General features: G+C 41.1%; 1 protein-coding gene across 1 annotated transcript in view; it reads left to right on the forward strand.

Moving 5' to 3' along the window:
• MAP1B (microtubule associated protein 1B) overlaps positions 1-14,943 on the forward strand; it is a 689,412-nt gene that overhangs the window by 449,199 nt on the left and 225,270 nt on the right. Inside the window, exon 3 of the mRNA XM_044063932.1 lies at positions 12,940-13,022. Coding sequence (XP_043919867.1) covers positions 12,940-13,022 — 83 coding nt within the window. The remainder of the gene's footprint in view (positions 1-12,939; positions 13,023-14,943) is intronic.

Genomic DNA, 14,943 nt, shown 5'->3' on the forward strand with positions numbered 1-14,943 from the left:
ATAGAAGGCTTTGTGGTTGCCTTTACTATCTGCTGCAATTCTGTTTTCATAGCTAGCTTTAGAGGATTTGATGATGGATCTCAGCTTTTTGTTGAGGCTGATAAGGGAGTTTTTCCAGTCTTGGGACTTCACCTTATTCCACATCAGTGTCCTCTTTTTGTTGTAGAGTTTGTTTATGGCAAGGGACCACCAGACTGGCTTCCTTTTTTTGGAGGAGATTGTCTTGGTTCTATTGGGTATGGCAAGATCCATGCATTTGTCTACGTGTGTTAAAAGAAAAACACTTATTTCTCCAACATTCGCCAGAAGAAACACAGCAATTTCGATAAGCAAATAAAAAGCTTTATTTACATGCATGGAGACCTGCCACATCGATGGTGGAATGTCAGCAGTCTAACGTCTGTACAAACTGCAGGGGGTTTTATAGCCCCTTCTGCACGTACACACACATACTCAACAAGATGTTTATCAGACACTGAATTTCAGTTAAGACAGAAATATGCAAGGGTCAATTTCAGTTAAGACAGAAATATGCAAGGGTCATAAGATAATTACAAGTTCTGTTCTTTCTCGGACTGCAGGTTAACATCTGCACATTCTTTCATGGTCAGCCTGTTTAAACAGGTCAAACAGTTCTTTTAGAAATTCTTTCTTTGCACACAAGATAGTTTAACCCTTATTATGCCTGATACAAAGTAGTTGTTCATACAGAATTTTATTACATTTCCCCCCTAACAACACTTTGTATCAGCAAAATATTACACTACACATCCTGGTCATACAACGTTTCATCTGATTCGTATCCTTTGTACCCAAAATAGTAAGCTTTTGTCATATTGGCAGTTATTACATTAGACATCAACATTCGGATGCATGGAATACAACAGCAACCTAGAAACAAGAATATAATGGCACCAACACATACAGCAATTAAAATGTTCATAAAAACACTTCCCCAACTTCCAAACCAGTTATGGAAGAATTCAGTCAATGAATTTTGTCCTGCTTTTGTCAGTTCAGACACCTTCTGAATAATTTCGAGGTGACTCTCAATTTCGTGCTGATTATCCGGGATAAACGAACAGCACTCCTCTTGGATAAGAGTGCAAGTACCTCCTTTTGCCGCTAGGGTGAAATCGAGCGCCATACGGTTCTGCAACACTACTGTTCTCATTGCCATCAATTCGTCCGTCACCAATTCTAGCGCAGAAAAAGTTGCATTACTCAGAGTCTCTAACAATTTTGACAATTTTCTGAGTTCCCAGATAGATTTTACTGTCCCATATGCTGGAAGAATACCAGCACCAGAAATAACATCATCACCCAAGTCCATATGTGATAGCCCCTTGCTGCTACTGTGGGCTAAATCGTGATGATAGATCCAGGATGCATAAATGTTACCTATGGGATTAACAGGTTTATTAACAGCACGTACATTTCGTATTTTACCTTGGGGTAGTGCATATACATGTGTTATTGCTGGTACCAAATATCCCAAGAAACAGCTACCTGACCAATTACCAGGTAGCCACTTATAAGCTTTTCTGCCGCATATAAAATAACAGTTTTCCACTTTAGTAGTTACATTGCTGTGTACATAATCTTGTTCAGAATTTAATACCTTTTTATCAATTATTATTAATTGCTTATAAAGAGCAGGATCATTTCTTACCTCTTCATATGTTCTTTGCATGAGTTCACAAAATGAATTATAAGTGGTGTGACAGTAGGTGGAGTCATTATTACATTTATAAGGAACTGTTATATTACAAAAACTCCATCCTACTTTAACTTTACCAAATTTCTGAAAGCACACAGTTCCATTTCGTCGACCGAACAGCTGCAAGGCTATTCTGTCTTTTGAAGTGACATTAGAAGTCTCATATATTAGATTTGTCCAGGTTTCATTTGCCCGCAAAGGGACCGTACTTAACATTAGTCCTCTGTGGACAGTAGGTATGGCAGTACATACCCAACAATTTGACACATTAAGAGACGATGCATAAGCATATTTGGCAGCCTGATATGTGTTAAAAGGTGGATGCCAAGTTGTGTCTTTCGTGCTCCTTTTAGTTCAACTAACAGCATCTGAAAATAAAAATGGCCAAAACAGAAACACAATAATCACAATGACTGTTAACAAAATTATTGTACAATCTTTCTGTGGGAAAGGCTGCTCCCGTGTATTATCATTGTCTCTTTGTCTTCTTTCAGGTACGAAATACTCCATTTCTTCATTCGAAGAAAACTAAAATGGATACACAACTACACAAAAAATATTAAAACTAAAAATTGTACTCAAAAATAATTAAATACCACCCCCCTTTGTCACTTCTTAAGGTTCCTCAGGGGGACCTAAATTTTTGTCCAGCTCAAACTGTTTTACCAGTTTACAAGGTGTTAAGTGGATCTACGATGTTCGTTCTTTTATTCGAACCGCAGTAGGAGTCGAAATCAGCACTTGATATGGACCTTCCCACTTTGGAGAAGCCCAGTTTTTTCTCTTGATTATCTTGATCCAGACCCAATCTCCAGGCCTAACTTCGAGAATTCTGCTCTTCTGTTGATCTGAAAAGCAATCATTTGTTAGAGGCGTTTTAGTTTTTGTCAGCAATTTTCTCATGTAATCTGCTAACTCCTCACCCCCCTCACGTTCCGCAGGCAATATCCCCTGCCATTGTGGGACGTAATAGGGGCGGCCAAAAAGGAGTTCAAATGACATAATACCTTTGGAGGTAGGTGTGGTCCGCATGGAGAGAAGTGCCAAAGGTAAGCAGGTAATCCAAGACTGATGTGTCTCAGCCATGAGTTTTCGTAACTTACTTTTGAGAATACCATTATGACGTTCGACCAACCCGACTGACTGCGGATGGTAAGCACAATGGTGTTTAAGGTCAATTTTGAAAACAACAGCCAATTTCTGAATAACTTGATTAACAAAATGAGTGCCATTATCAGAATAGATGCGTACTGGAATTCCAAAATGTGTAATAATATCATTCGTTAGAATTTTTGCCACTGTTGAAGCATCCGGATGAGTGACGGGAAAAGCTTCAACCCATTTAGAAAATGCATCAATGATAACTAATACAAACCTTTTCTGCTGTGCAGGGGTAAGTTCAATGAAATCCATACAGATGGTATGAAAGGGATAGGGTGGAACTGGGAAGGTTGCCGGTGCAACATGTATACCACCCTGCCCATGAAAACGAGCACAGACAAGACAAGACAGACAAAAACGTTTTGCATATGCTACAAATCCTTTACTCCAAAATACTTGTTGCACTACCTGAACCATAGCTGCTGGACCGTTGTGAGATGGCCCATGAGTAATGAGGGAGGCATAGCGAAATAAATTCGTTGGTAAAACGTATTTACCATCTGGTCCTACATAAACCCCTTGCTCATGTGTCACCCCATATCTTATCCATTTTTGCTTTTCCTGCTTAGTGCTTAACTCTTGCATGACCCGTAAGGGTTGTAGATTAAGGTTATCTGATGGTTGCAAGTCTGTTTCAAGTGCAAAAGCGGATGTTAGAGCAATTTCCTTTGCGGTCTTATCAGCTTGGGTGTTCCCTAATGCTACCAGATATTTAGCACTAGTGTGAGCCGCGCATTTGCAAATTGCTAGCCTACTAGGTAGTTGGATAGCCTGTAAAAGATCCAAGATGAGGGTTTTATGCCTGATTTCTTTTCCCGAAGCAGTGACCATTCCCATATTTTTACATTGCTGGGCAAAGACATGCACCGTAGAAAAAGCATACTGACTATCTGTATAGATAGTGGCTGCTTTACCTTCCGACAAAGCGCATGCCCTGGTCAAAGCAATCAATTCCGCTGCTTGTGCGGACAAGTTCCTGGGGAGAGGATTAGCTTCTATGATGTGTGTACCAGTTGTTACTGCATAACCTACTTGGGTGTTACCTATCTCATTTTTACGGGCCGACCCATCGACAAATAAGGTCCAGTCAGTGTTTGGTAAGGGTTGATCTTTAAGGTCAGGTCTAGGTAAAACATTCGCATGAATCATGTCCAGGCACACATGTGGAGTTCCATCAGCTGGTGTGGGGAGGAGAGTAGCCGGGTTTAAAGTAGTACATCGTTCAACAGTCATGTGGGGTTGAGACAACAAAATAGTCATACATGATAAGTGTCTACTTGGAGATAGAAAAGTTAACTTATCCTGTAGCAGAATCGCTGCTACTGAGTGCGGTACTCGTAAGGTTAGAGGATGAAATAAAATGAGTGCCGCCGAAGCTTGAATGGCCAATGACGCCGCCACCACCGCCTGCACGCAGTGTGGTAATGATCATGCAACAGCATCCAGTTTACATGAATAAAAAGCCAGGGGTTTGAGTTTGTCCCCATGCGACTGCAACAGGACAGATGTCATGTATCCGCCTTTACAGTCCACAGTCTGAATAAAAGGTTTGGAATAATCAGGGAAACCTAGAACTGCTGAACTTGCTATCAATTGTTTGATCTGAGTAAACGCTTGAATGGACCTATCCGTCCAAGAAATGGGATCATTTGCCACCATTGGGAGTGCAAAGATCAGATCCGATAAAGGACCTACTTCCTCAGCATAGTTAGGTATCCAACTACGGCAAAAGTTAGTAATCTCCAAAAATGACATCATTTCCTTTTTTGTGAGGGGCATAGGTGCCTGGAGAATAGCTTCCTTTCTAGTACCATCAAGTTGCCTGCCTTTGTTAGATATTAAATAACCCAAATAGCGTACCTCTAGTTTACAAAATTGTAATTTAAACTTATTTATCTTGTGTCCTTCTTTTGCTAGAAAATGTAGAAGTCGCAGGGAGTCCGTCTTATAGGCAGATTCTGTAGGTGCAGCCAGAAGGATGTCGTCTACGTACAGCAATAGATGACTTCCATGCTCCGGTGTAAATTGAGCCAGGTTCACTGACATTTCCTGAGAAAATACAGTAGGACTCTCACAGTAACCTTGAGGCAATCATGTGTATGTGTAACATTTGCCCATAAATGTAAAGGCGAACCAGAACCTGCTATCCTCATGTAATGGGATAGAGAAAAATGCATTGCTAATATCAATAACTGTAAAATATCAGTCTGTGGGAAGGATATCATTGAGTAGGACAGACGGATCAGGAACTACCGGGGCCCTTGGTACTATGGCTGCTTTGACAGCCTGTAAATCCTGTACCATCCTCCAAGTTCCGTCCGGCTTCCTTACTGGAAACAAGGGTGTATTACATGGTGAATCTGCTCACGGGATCAAGACCCCTGCCCGTAGTAATGCTTCAATTACCAGAGAAATTCCTCCTTCTGCTATTTTGCTCAACGGGTACTGTCGTTTGTGTGGTCTATAATCAGATTTAGGTGTGATTTTGACCGCACCTGCTGTTTTCATTAATCCTATATCATGCTGCCCAGTCGACCACAAAGACTGTGGTATAGTCCGCAAATCATTTTCTTCTTGCGGACTCAGCATGAGAAGTCAGCTGGGCAACGCCCTATCCTACCTCAAATGTACTGTGGGTCTAGCCTGCATGACCCAATTCAACTTTTGTACCTGAACCCCCCCCTGCTTTGTAACTGTTCTTCCGACAAGGTACTCCATTCCGTTACCTTTTTACCTACAGAGACCCAAGCCTGTTCTTCCTCTTTCATTACAGATACATGTGGTGTAAGATTACTCCTAAAAAGAGCTAGCATATCTTTCTTGAGACTGCATGTGGCTGCAGAGTTTCCTAATTTATCCCAGTACAGTTGCTTTAAAACAATCTTCGTGATTTTATATTTAAAAAACAGTGTTTCATATACCGTATCAGGACCTATCAATTTTCTATAGTACATTGTACAGTGCAACTGTTCTGCCTTCACTGGTGGTTGATGACCATACTTACTTAAAGCCAAATTTAGTAAGTCATTTGTTACGCTTTGAGGACCTGTAGAGACCAAATCATTACTGTACCAGTCATGTAAATCTCCCTGTCCTTCTTGCAAAAATGCAGCTTCAAGTTATACTCACTTGGCCTGTATACCATGGGCTGTGGGGACTGCTGCTATACCAAAAACATGCATTAGGTCCTTCCTAACAAATTAACAGGGCAAATATGTGAAATAATTACACAAAACCTAATGGTCTGGTTTGTTTGAGGGTCTGTGAACCACAGCGGTCGAGACAGCGGTTCTTTATAAATCCGTCCATTTGCCGCTTTTACTAATACATAATCACTCGTGGCTGCATCAGATGGCACAACAGTATGTTTTAGCAAGGTCCTAGTTGCTCCTGAATCACACAAGAATTCTACTTCTTGTCCTTCAACAAAACTAATCACAGGTTGCACCTCCAGTTTCATAGTTGACGCTAATGCTGTCAAATTGACAACTTGATATTCTCCATCAGCAGAAAAACTGCTTTGCTCATGTTCCCATCCTGCACATTCCCCTTTGGTCTCTTTGTTCTCCTCCTCATAACCTTCCATAATTTCATCCGGTGGCCCTGGCCACCCTTCCTCACCATCATATAGTCATGCTGAGGACTGCGCCGGTGGTTGTAAGGCACCCGGTTGTCCTGAGCTACGACAATCTCTTGCAAAATGTCCTTTCTTACCACACTTAAAACATTCCCCCCTCCTTACCCTTCCCTCGTAATCCTCAGAGTGTCCTACATTTCCTCGCCCCCTGCCTCTGCCCCTTCCTCTGCCCCTATTAGGTTGACCTTGCAGCAACATAATCGTGCCATCTGAATTAACCATGAGGGTCTGTGCTTGTTTCTTCTTTTTATCCGCTATATACTTCTCCGCATGCCTAGCATATTCTAACAGTGGTTGTAACTATGCTGTTCTGTGGTCTATCATATGTTTAGTAATAAAATTACTAATCGGAGATCTACACCCTTTCAAAAAGGCATTCTTTAACTGTTGTTCATATGATGAGTCTGTCTCCTGATTAGTGGGCACTTCTATGCCACTATGGTCATTAAAAATAACAGTTAAACACTGTAAGTAATGATCTACTTTCTCGTCATTGCACTGTATGCATTGATTAATGCGTGTCCAGTTTGCACGTGCCTTCCATTTTTTTGCGACCCCCTCAAGTAACTTTTTAAGTTGCCTCTCAAATTCTGCAGTATCATGACCAAGAGGCTCCTCGTCCTCTGTAAGAGGTTCCCAATCTCCACAGATAAGGTGCCAGTCAGGACCTAAAATCTGTCGTAGTACCTGTTCAACTTCAGTACTATTAAGTTTATAACTTATTTGCATACCGTGCATGTCATCTGCAAATTTCTTCTTATTGTCTTTTGGGTGGGGGATTCCTTCTACAGCCTTTCTAATGTCTTCTTTAGTCCAGGGGCGGTAAACCAGGATTGTAGGACCCTGTCCGTCCACTCCTGCCTGAGGATTTGCTACTTGAATCAAAGGGTATTCACCCTCACTATCTGGCCCTGATTTATCCTTTATTTTCCACTCACCTCCCCCTACCTTTCGGTTTCGTAGTTCCCTGGAAGTGCCAGGAGTTTTTTGCAGTGTTACGGGTGGTATCGGAGGATATATGACGGAGGGGACCTTATCTTTTTCAGTTTCCTGATACTGTGGTGGCTTAACCGCCTCTTCCCCCTCCACTCCTTCCATGAGGTAGGGCGGGGCTGAAGGATTACGACGAGCAGATACAATGGTTTCATCGTCTTCTTTGTTAACAAAGAACGTAGATTTTGCACTTGAATCATCCCTTTTAGCCAAAGTTTTACTAAGATACATTTTGTTTGCTTCCTCAAGCCATTTTTGTGCTTGTGGGAATCCCACCTTTTTTTGATCTTTTACTCTGCTGCCTGCGTCTATGCGCAGGTCCCTTACCAACCTCTGACATTGGTATTTATCTAATTTGCCTGAAAACTGATACTCCATCTTCCATTTGTCCAAATATTTTAGATTTTTTGGATGTAATTTAAACATATGTTGTTCATCTTCACTAACTTCAGTTTTTTCTGTTGAACAGCAGCTATTTCCTGTTCCCATTTCCCTTATTAAAAAGAGAAAGTATTCCTTTTTCCTGAGATCTCTAGCTATCTTTAGAATTTTTACTTAAAGATAGTCCTTTTTTAACAAACAATTGTCCCTTATGACTAGTCCCTTCCTTTTTCCCTATCCGTTATTAAAAAAAAAGGGAAAGCTTACCTTGCTGTGAGTCTTCCGCCCTTTCGTTCGTCACCGTCTCACGGATTGCATCAAGAGCGACTGGCCTCTACTTACGACAAGATTTCGTCGGAGGTCTTTCACTTATCAGGGAGTCCGTGATTCGTTCTCCCTTCCTGTACAGGTTTTCAGTCCCTCTTGTGTGATTCGCACCATGAAGAGGTGGCCCCACGTTGGGCGCCAGAAAATGTTAAAAGAAAAATACTTATTTCTCCAACATTCGCCAGAAGAAACACAGTGATTTTGATAAGCAAATAAAAAGCTTTATTTACATGCATGGAGACCTGCCACATCGATGGTGGAATATCAGCAGTCTAACTTCTGTACAAACTGCAGGGGTTTTTATAGCCCCTTCTGCACGTACACACACATACTCAACAAGATGTTTATCAGACACTGAATTTCAGTTAAGACAGAAATATGCAAGGGTCAGTTTCAGTTAAGACAGAAATATGCAAGGGTCATAAGATAATTACAAGTTCTGTTCTTTCTCGGACTGCAGGTTAACATCTGCACATTCTTTCATGGTCAGCCTGTTTAAACAGGTCAAACAGTTCTTTTAGAAATTCTTTCTTTGCACACAAGATAGCTTAACCCTTATTATGCCTGATACAGAGTAGTTGTTCATACAAAATTTTATTACAATGTGTTTGTACAGTGCACTGGTGTATGATTCGGCGGTCATAAACTATTCTACATTTGCATGGGTGCCGTGAAGTTAGCCACCTCTGTTTTTAGGAGCCCAAAGTTAGCTTTGGAGAAGTTTTTCATGGTGGTTATCTTTGCAGGGGGGGTGGGAGGGATGTGGATTTCCAAGGTGATTAGTTTGTGGTCAGATCTAACCAGGGAGGAGCTGACTGTGTAGAGCAATGGCCGCCCATGTTAGTAATGACCAGGTCAAGGATGTTTCTACCTGTAGTGGGTGTAAGAACGAGCTGGTCCAGGCATTGGAATTAATGAACTCCAGGAAACATTGGGCAAGTGTATTGGTACATGAGTAGTTTTCCCAGTTAATGGAGGGGTAGTTGAAGTCGCCTAGTAAGAGAGTGTTAGATTGGACCCTAATATTCTCCAGGGTGCTTAGGAACGTGGAGTGTGAGTCTTGGGACATGGCTGGGGAGCTATAGCAGGCTACAACCTGAATCACAGTCTTACCCAATGTTAGCTGCACCTGAAGTATCTCTGATGCATTATGTTGGGCTACCAGTCTGGAGGTGTGTGCATCCTTTATGAATATGGAAATACCACTGCCTTTGGAGCTTCGATCCAAGTTCTGGGGCCAAAAGGTGTGAAATGAGTTATAGCCTGGTAGTGCAGGGGTACTTTCTGCTGCCTTGAACCAGGTCTCTATTACAGCACAAATGTCAATGTCCTCCATTTTAAGGAGTGCTTCGAGCGAGTGCATTTTGAGATTTAGACTTCTAGCATTGAACATGACCCTCAGATTGCATTTGTTTGTAGGTGTTATGGTGGTAATTTGGTCTTTGGAACACCACCTAAAAAAGGCAATATAGCAGTGGCAAGAGCCTTGGCCAGTATCCGGAAGCCCCAGGGGTGACAGATGCAGGCCATCTCTGGTAAAGCATCGAGGTCTGTCAATCATGTCATCCCAGGCAGATACTGAATCCCCTTAGAATAGCACCAGAAACTTAGCCAATTGTTGAAATCATCATTTTCTGCTTGTACTGTGGTATCATTCTGGGTGATGCTAGGATGCTGCTCAGGGCTAGGCTCATACCTGTCTGGGCTACATAATCCGAGAGCTCCTCCATGTCTCTTTTCATGTAGTCCAGGGAGGTACATATCAGATCATTTATACCCACATGTACAATGATAGAGTTATATTTGTACCTGTTGTTGAGGGACCTGAGTGCATGCGTTATCTGACGGATCCTGGCACCTGACAGGCAGCGGACTGTTACTTTCTCCTTATTCAACCTAGTGAGTGGGACATCAGTGTACCTCACTATCGAGTCACCTATGACTTGTGTATTGGGCATGCTGTTTTGCCTTAGGGGCTTTGGTTGAGTGGCACACTGTTTAGGAGAGTTATGTGTCTCGTGATTAGTGTTGTGTTGTGGTGGTCACGTGCGTTTCTGCCTTGGAGGTCTCTGGTGCTTGGGTAAATTTTTATTGAGAGCCTTCGTGAAGGAGGGTGTGTGGTTTGTGTTTTTATGTGAAGGCAGTGCTGGTGTGTGTTCTGGAGGGCTATGTTTTCCATGTGGTGTGGTGCAAGTGTTGACCTTCTCTTCTTGACCAGCTATTCTGGTCTATGCTGGAGACAGTGTGGCTTCCAATTTGGATATATAAGTGCATTTCTCGCAAGTCTTAGTGTTGGGAGGTAAGAGTAGAAGGTTGTCGGTGTACCTGAGGCAGTTGCTACATTGCCTCAGGATGCCCAGGTTCATCAGGTTAATAGGAGAAAGCACAGGGAACTGACCTTTAGACATGCCTGGTGGGGTGGACATTGATAATAAGTACTGGATCTGTTTCTTTGTAGAACGTTTAGTGCTGGTAGCACTTTTGTGTGCTGCAATAATTGCTACAAGAAGTCTGCTAAAATGCTAGACTAATAAGCTACTATAAGTGTAAGAGAGGAGAGAACTAGTAGATCTAAGGGAGAAACTGAAGAGCAGACGTTGGCACCGCTCAGGAGCTTACAAACAGTCCTGGATACAGCAAGTCTGTATCTGGACTAGACTAGTTACAGGAAAGGCAGGAAACAAGCACAAACACTGGCTTTTAAAACCAGAAAGTAGAGAGAGAGAGAGATGGAAAAACTGCCCAAACCACCTTAAGTCTTACCTGAAAAAAGGCTACTGGACAAGTGGGATTAACCCAGCCAACAAAGTGTATATAAAAAAATGTCAGATTTAGTTGCACGGAAATAGGATGTCGGTTTACATGAATTAGTGGAGAAAAGGTGCATTTTTGTAATGGTTCCATTTATTATAGTATAAATAATTTATCATAACAGAATGCTTATAATTGCAAAGCTGAATTTGGTGTGATGTTATAGTTTTTCACTGCACATATTAACCTTGCAGTCAAGTCAGATGATAAGCGGTCTTCACTTAATTATGTATTAAGTGATTTTCTTCAAACCATTCCATGCGATTTCAAGAGTTTCCCAGCACCTAAAATTCAGTCAAGGACAGGTGCATTACCATTATGAATTCAAAGAAAGCAGAGCAGAGATGCCTTATTACATTTGCATTATTCTCCTTTGTTAATGGCTGGAGGTACTCACTTTTTTCAAACCTTTCTGAATTTGTTTTCTTGTACCAGACAATTTGTAGTTGGAAAGGTCTTGTAGTAAGACAGTGTGCACATAATGTGGTGAGTTCAAACTGTTACAGTTAATGTAAGCCCAAATTACAAAAAATGTATTTTGTGCAAGCATTAAAGGAAATAGCTGTGCATAAAAGTTTTAACAAACATCATATAATCTAGTGAAATAGGCTAAAAATATATATATTCCAATATACTAATATGCACTCTCACTACTTCTGTATTTGTTTCCAAGGGCTGGAATCCTGTTTCATTTTTACCTCAACATCTATGTTTTCATCTCAAAGCAAAATGGAATAATTATGAACCACAAAGGTTTCATGCTGTTCTAAGATGTTAAGAATATACAATGCAATCTTTTTACTGCTTGGGTATTTTTTTTAATTATTTTTGTCATTTATAATTTGTCAATCATCTCTTCCCACTGCTGGTTGCCTTCCTTACTTTAACAAGATAAGATGCTGCAGGCAGTAAAGCTAATATGCAGCCGTCACTGCTTAAGATGAAGCAGCTATCTGCTTTCAAGTGTTATTCCTATGGCTCCACAGGGGACTGAACTCAATCAAGCATAGTGATGTCATCTGGCATCTTTTCTAGGCTGAAACACCTGGCAACCAGCCCAAAAGTAAAGAATGCTTTCCCTCCTAATGTAAAATCTATATATAATTCAGCTCTGCTCAGGGCATACAGCCAGGGCAAATGAAGGGGCATAGGGGATAGGAAATAGTAATGTTTTTTTTTTAAACTGAATACTTAAGGTAGGCATCAAGCGAGATGTATTTGGTCATCATCTTTTAGATGGCAGTCCAGACAGAAATGGGAAGATTTTGCAGTTCTTAACAGTTGAACAGGTACCTTTCCCTCAGACTGTGGAATGGTCAGTAGTACTGAATTTGAGCTGGTTTCTATCTGCCTGTAGCTCACAGAACTACACTTTCCTGGTCCCGTACTACATAACATAGCAGAAAATACAAATGTTTCAACTAGAGTCAGTGAAATACAAAGCAGGGCCATTTTGTGATAGCGTTTGGCACTATCAGTAAAAGTCCTATGAGAGAAGCTTGTCAATGGGCAAGCAACAGCACTGTAAGGGAAAGGGAGTTCTCACCTGATAATAATCAATGCATTTTATTTTATGGTACTTTTTGTGCACCTATCCTTTGGGTATTAAGTCTATAGAGCTGGCAGCTAACAGACACTTAATGGCTTGTGTGATGGCATAGCCACCATTCTATCATTACAATTATAGTCAGCTACGTTCAGATTCTGTCAACTTCTAGTAAGGTGAACATAGCAGAAGAAGCTGTAGTAGACCTATGTCATTAGTTGGAGTGTGCTAAATCTGCTGACAGTTATGTAAAAGGAATGTCCACATTATGTCTGCTTCTGATCCACAAGAGTGTACAGGACTTATTTCGACAAGATGAACTGTGCATAGTTTGCTAAGCTTAATTTTTCCTTGCATTTCTAGGTCAGAAGATTCTGCATCACCGCAGTGATGTCCTGGAGACAGTGGTCCTTATCAACCCTTCATCAGAAGCAGTCAGTACTGAAGTAAGTGTAAAAATTATTTTGCTTTAGTTTTACATGTATGCCTGTGTATTTTTATATTCACTTATACTGCTGTCATTAACGCTGGAGCACAAGTTGTGCCAAGTCAAATTAGATCACTAAATATATATGCTGTGGGGCTTTTACTAACATTAGGCTTTGTACAGAAGAAAAGTAAAAAGGTTTGGGCATTTACCTCTGTTTTATGTAACCTTTTGTTCTTATTCTCAGAATAAGCATATTAGCGAGTAATTTGTGCTGCCAAACCAGCCACTGCTATTGGACTGTGACTGTTGTTTAGCAATTCAGAAAACAAAGCCACAAGGCTGGAGGGAAATGTTACAGTAAAAGAGACTGCATTTCCCCAGAGATCCAGTCCTCTCGGGCTGTTCCTTTTTCATACATTCAAAACAACTTGTTAATAAAGACATTCTGCGCAAGTATTGAGGCATCTGCAGCGAATCAGAAATCAACACCGTTTTAAATACTTGTTTTTCAACCACAGCTTTCACAAGAGCACTGCTGCTTTGTTTTAACAAGCATGTTGAATTCTTAGCATAACCTTAGTCACAAATGTCAAGGAAGAAGTGCTCAACATTCCCAAACTATACCACAAAAGGAGCTTCAAATGTTAATGGAAACATGGTTTTCATTTCCTTATGGGAGACTCGTATTTTTTTTAATTTTAAAGGAAGGTGCATATGCCTTACAATCAGTTTTTCACAGGTGCACACGTTTCATTTTGCAGACTACTAAAACCCATTGAGGTGTGTGGATAACAGAAACCTGTTGAAGTTAGATGTTCCTTGATGAAACATGAGAAGCAGAAGGAAGAGGCCCATTAAAATGAAAGTAACACTATGTAGTTGTTCGTGCCAGGGTGAAGACCAAAACAAAAAAAAAGGTCTTTCGTTTGTATGGAACAGCAGGCACTTCCGCATTAAGCAGAAGTGGCTCCACTTTGCGATTTTTTTCCAGTATACGAGCCAATCAAAAATTCACACAGCAGAGCCTCTGCTGTTCAATACAGAACAGCCTGCTGTTCCACATTGAACAGAAGTGCCTCTGTTTTGTGATTTATGATTGGCTCGTATGCTGGCATACGGGCCAGTCATAAATCGCAAAGCGGAGGCTGTTTCGCCGGGATTTTAACCAGCAGTGCGGGACTCAGGATTGGGCTGCTCATCCCCAGACAGTCCCGCTCAAATAGAGACATCTGGCAACCCTGGTTCCTGTCCACACAGGAGTACTGCAATGTCTGCAAAACATTAGAGTAAATTTTCACTTTTGTCATACTGTCATAATTTTTGTTTCTTGCTGTCTGCTTCTTGAAATGATAAATACTTTGGCTGCTGCACCTATGCGTTTTATTACTACTTATGTACATGTGGTCATGTAAATATGCTCATACTTTTATTCATAGGTTCATAGGAGATTACTGGGCTAATGGCTTGAGGGCCCATACAAGCCTAGGCAATATAACCCAATTTAGGGGCAAGAGAATGGGATGGATTTGTGCCTGTGCATTGAGTGTCTCGCAAATTGCCTCAGTCCATAAAAGACATAGGCACTGGTAAGGGCTCTGCTTAATGTGAATAGAAAACCTGTTCCAAAGATTTCTGTTTGCATATTTATGGGAGAAAAAAACAGCTTAAAGTGCTGCGTAAGATTGTTGCTCGAGTTAAGGTTCCTGCCTCACAATTCCTGTGAAGTTGCTTGTAACCAAGGCTTCATTTCTTGATGCTGAAATCAGCTGTTTAGTGGTATTGCCCTTTATGCATCTGTTTGTCTAGTTATACTGTATAAGAAAGATGTAAGTATCAAATCCCCTCCAGCATATTTCCTTATTTTAGTGTATGCCTTCATTTTACATGCTCGTTTTCTGTTTATACATTTCTAGAAATGTTACAATAAAGATTACAGA

Source organism: Protopterus annectens, chromosome 2.part2 (genome assembly GCF_019279795.1).
Source record: "Protopterus annectens isolate FY-2018-M chromosome 2.part2, PAN1.0, whole genome shotgun sequence".
NCBI lineage: Eukaryota > Metazoa > Chordata > Ceratodontiformes > Protopteridae > Protopterus > Protopterus annectens.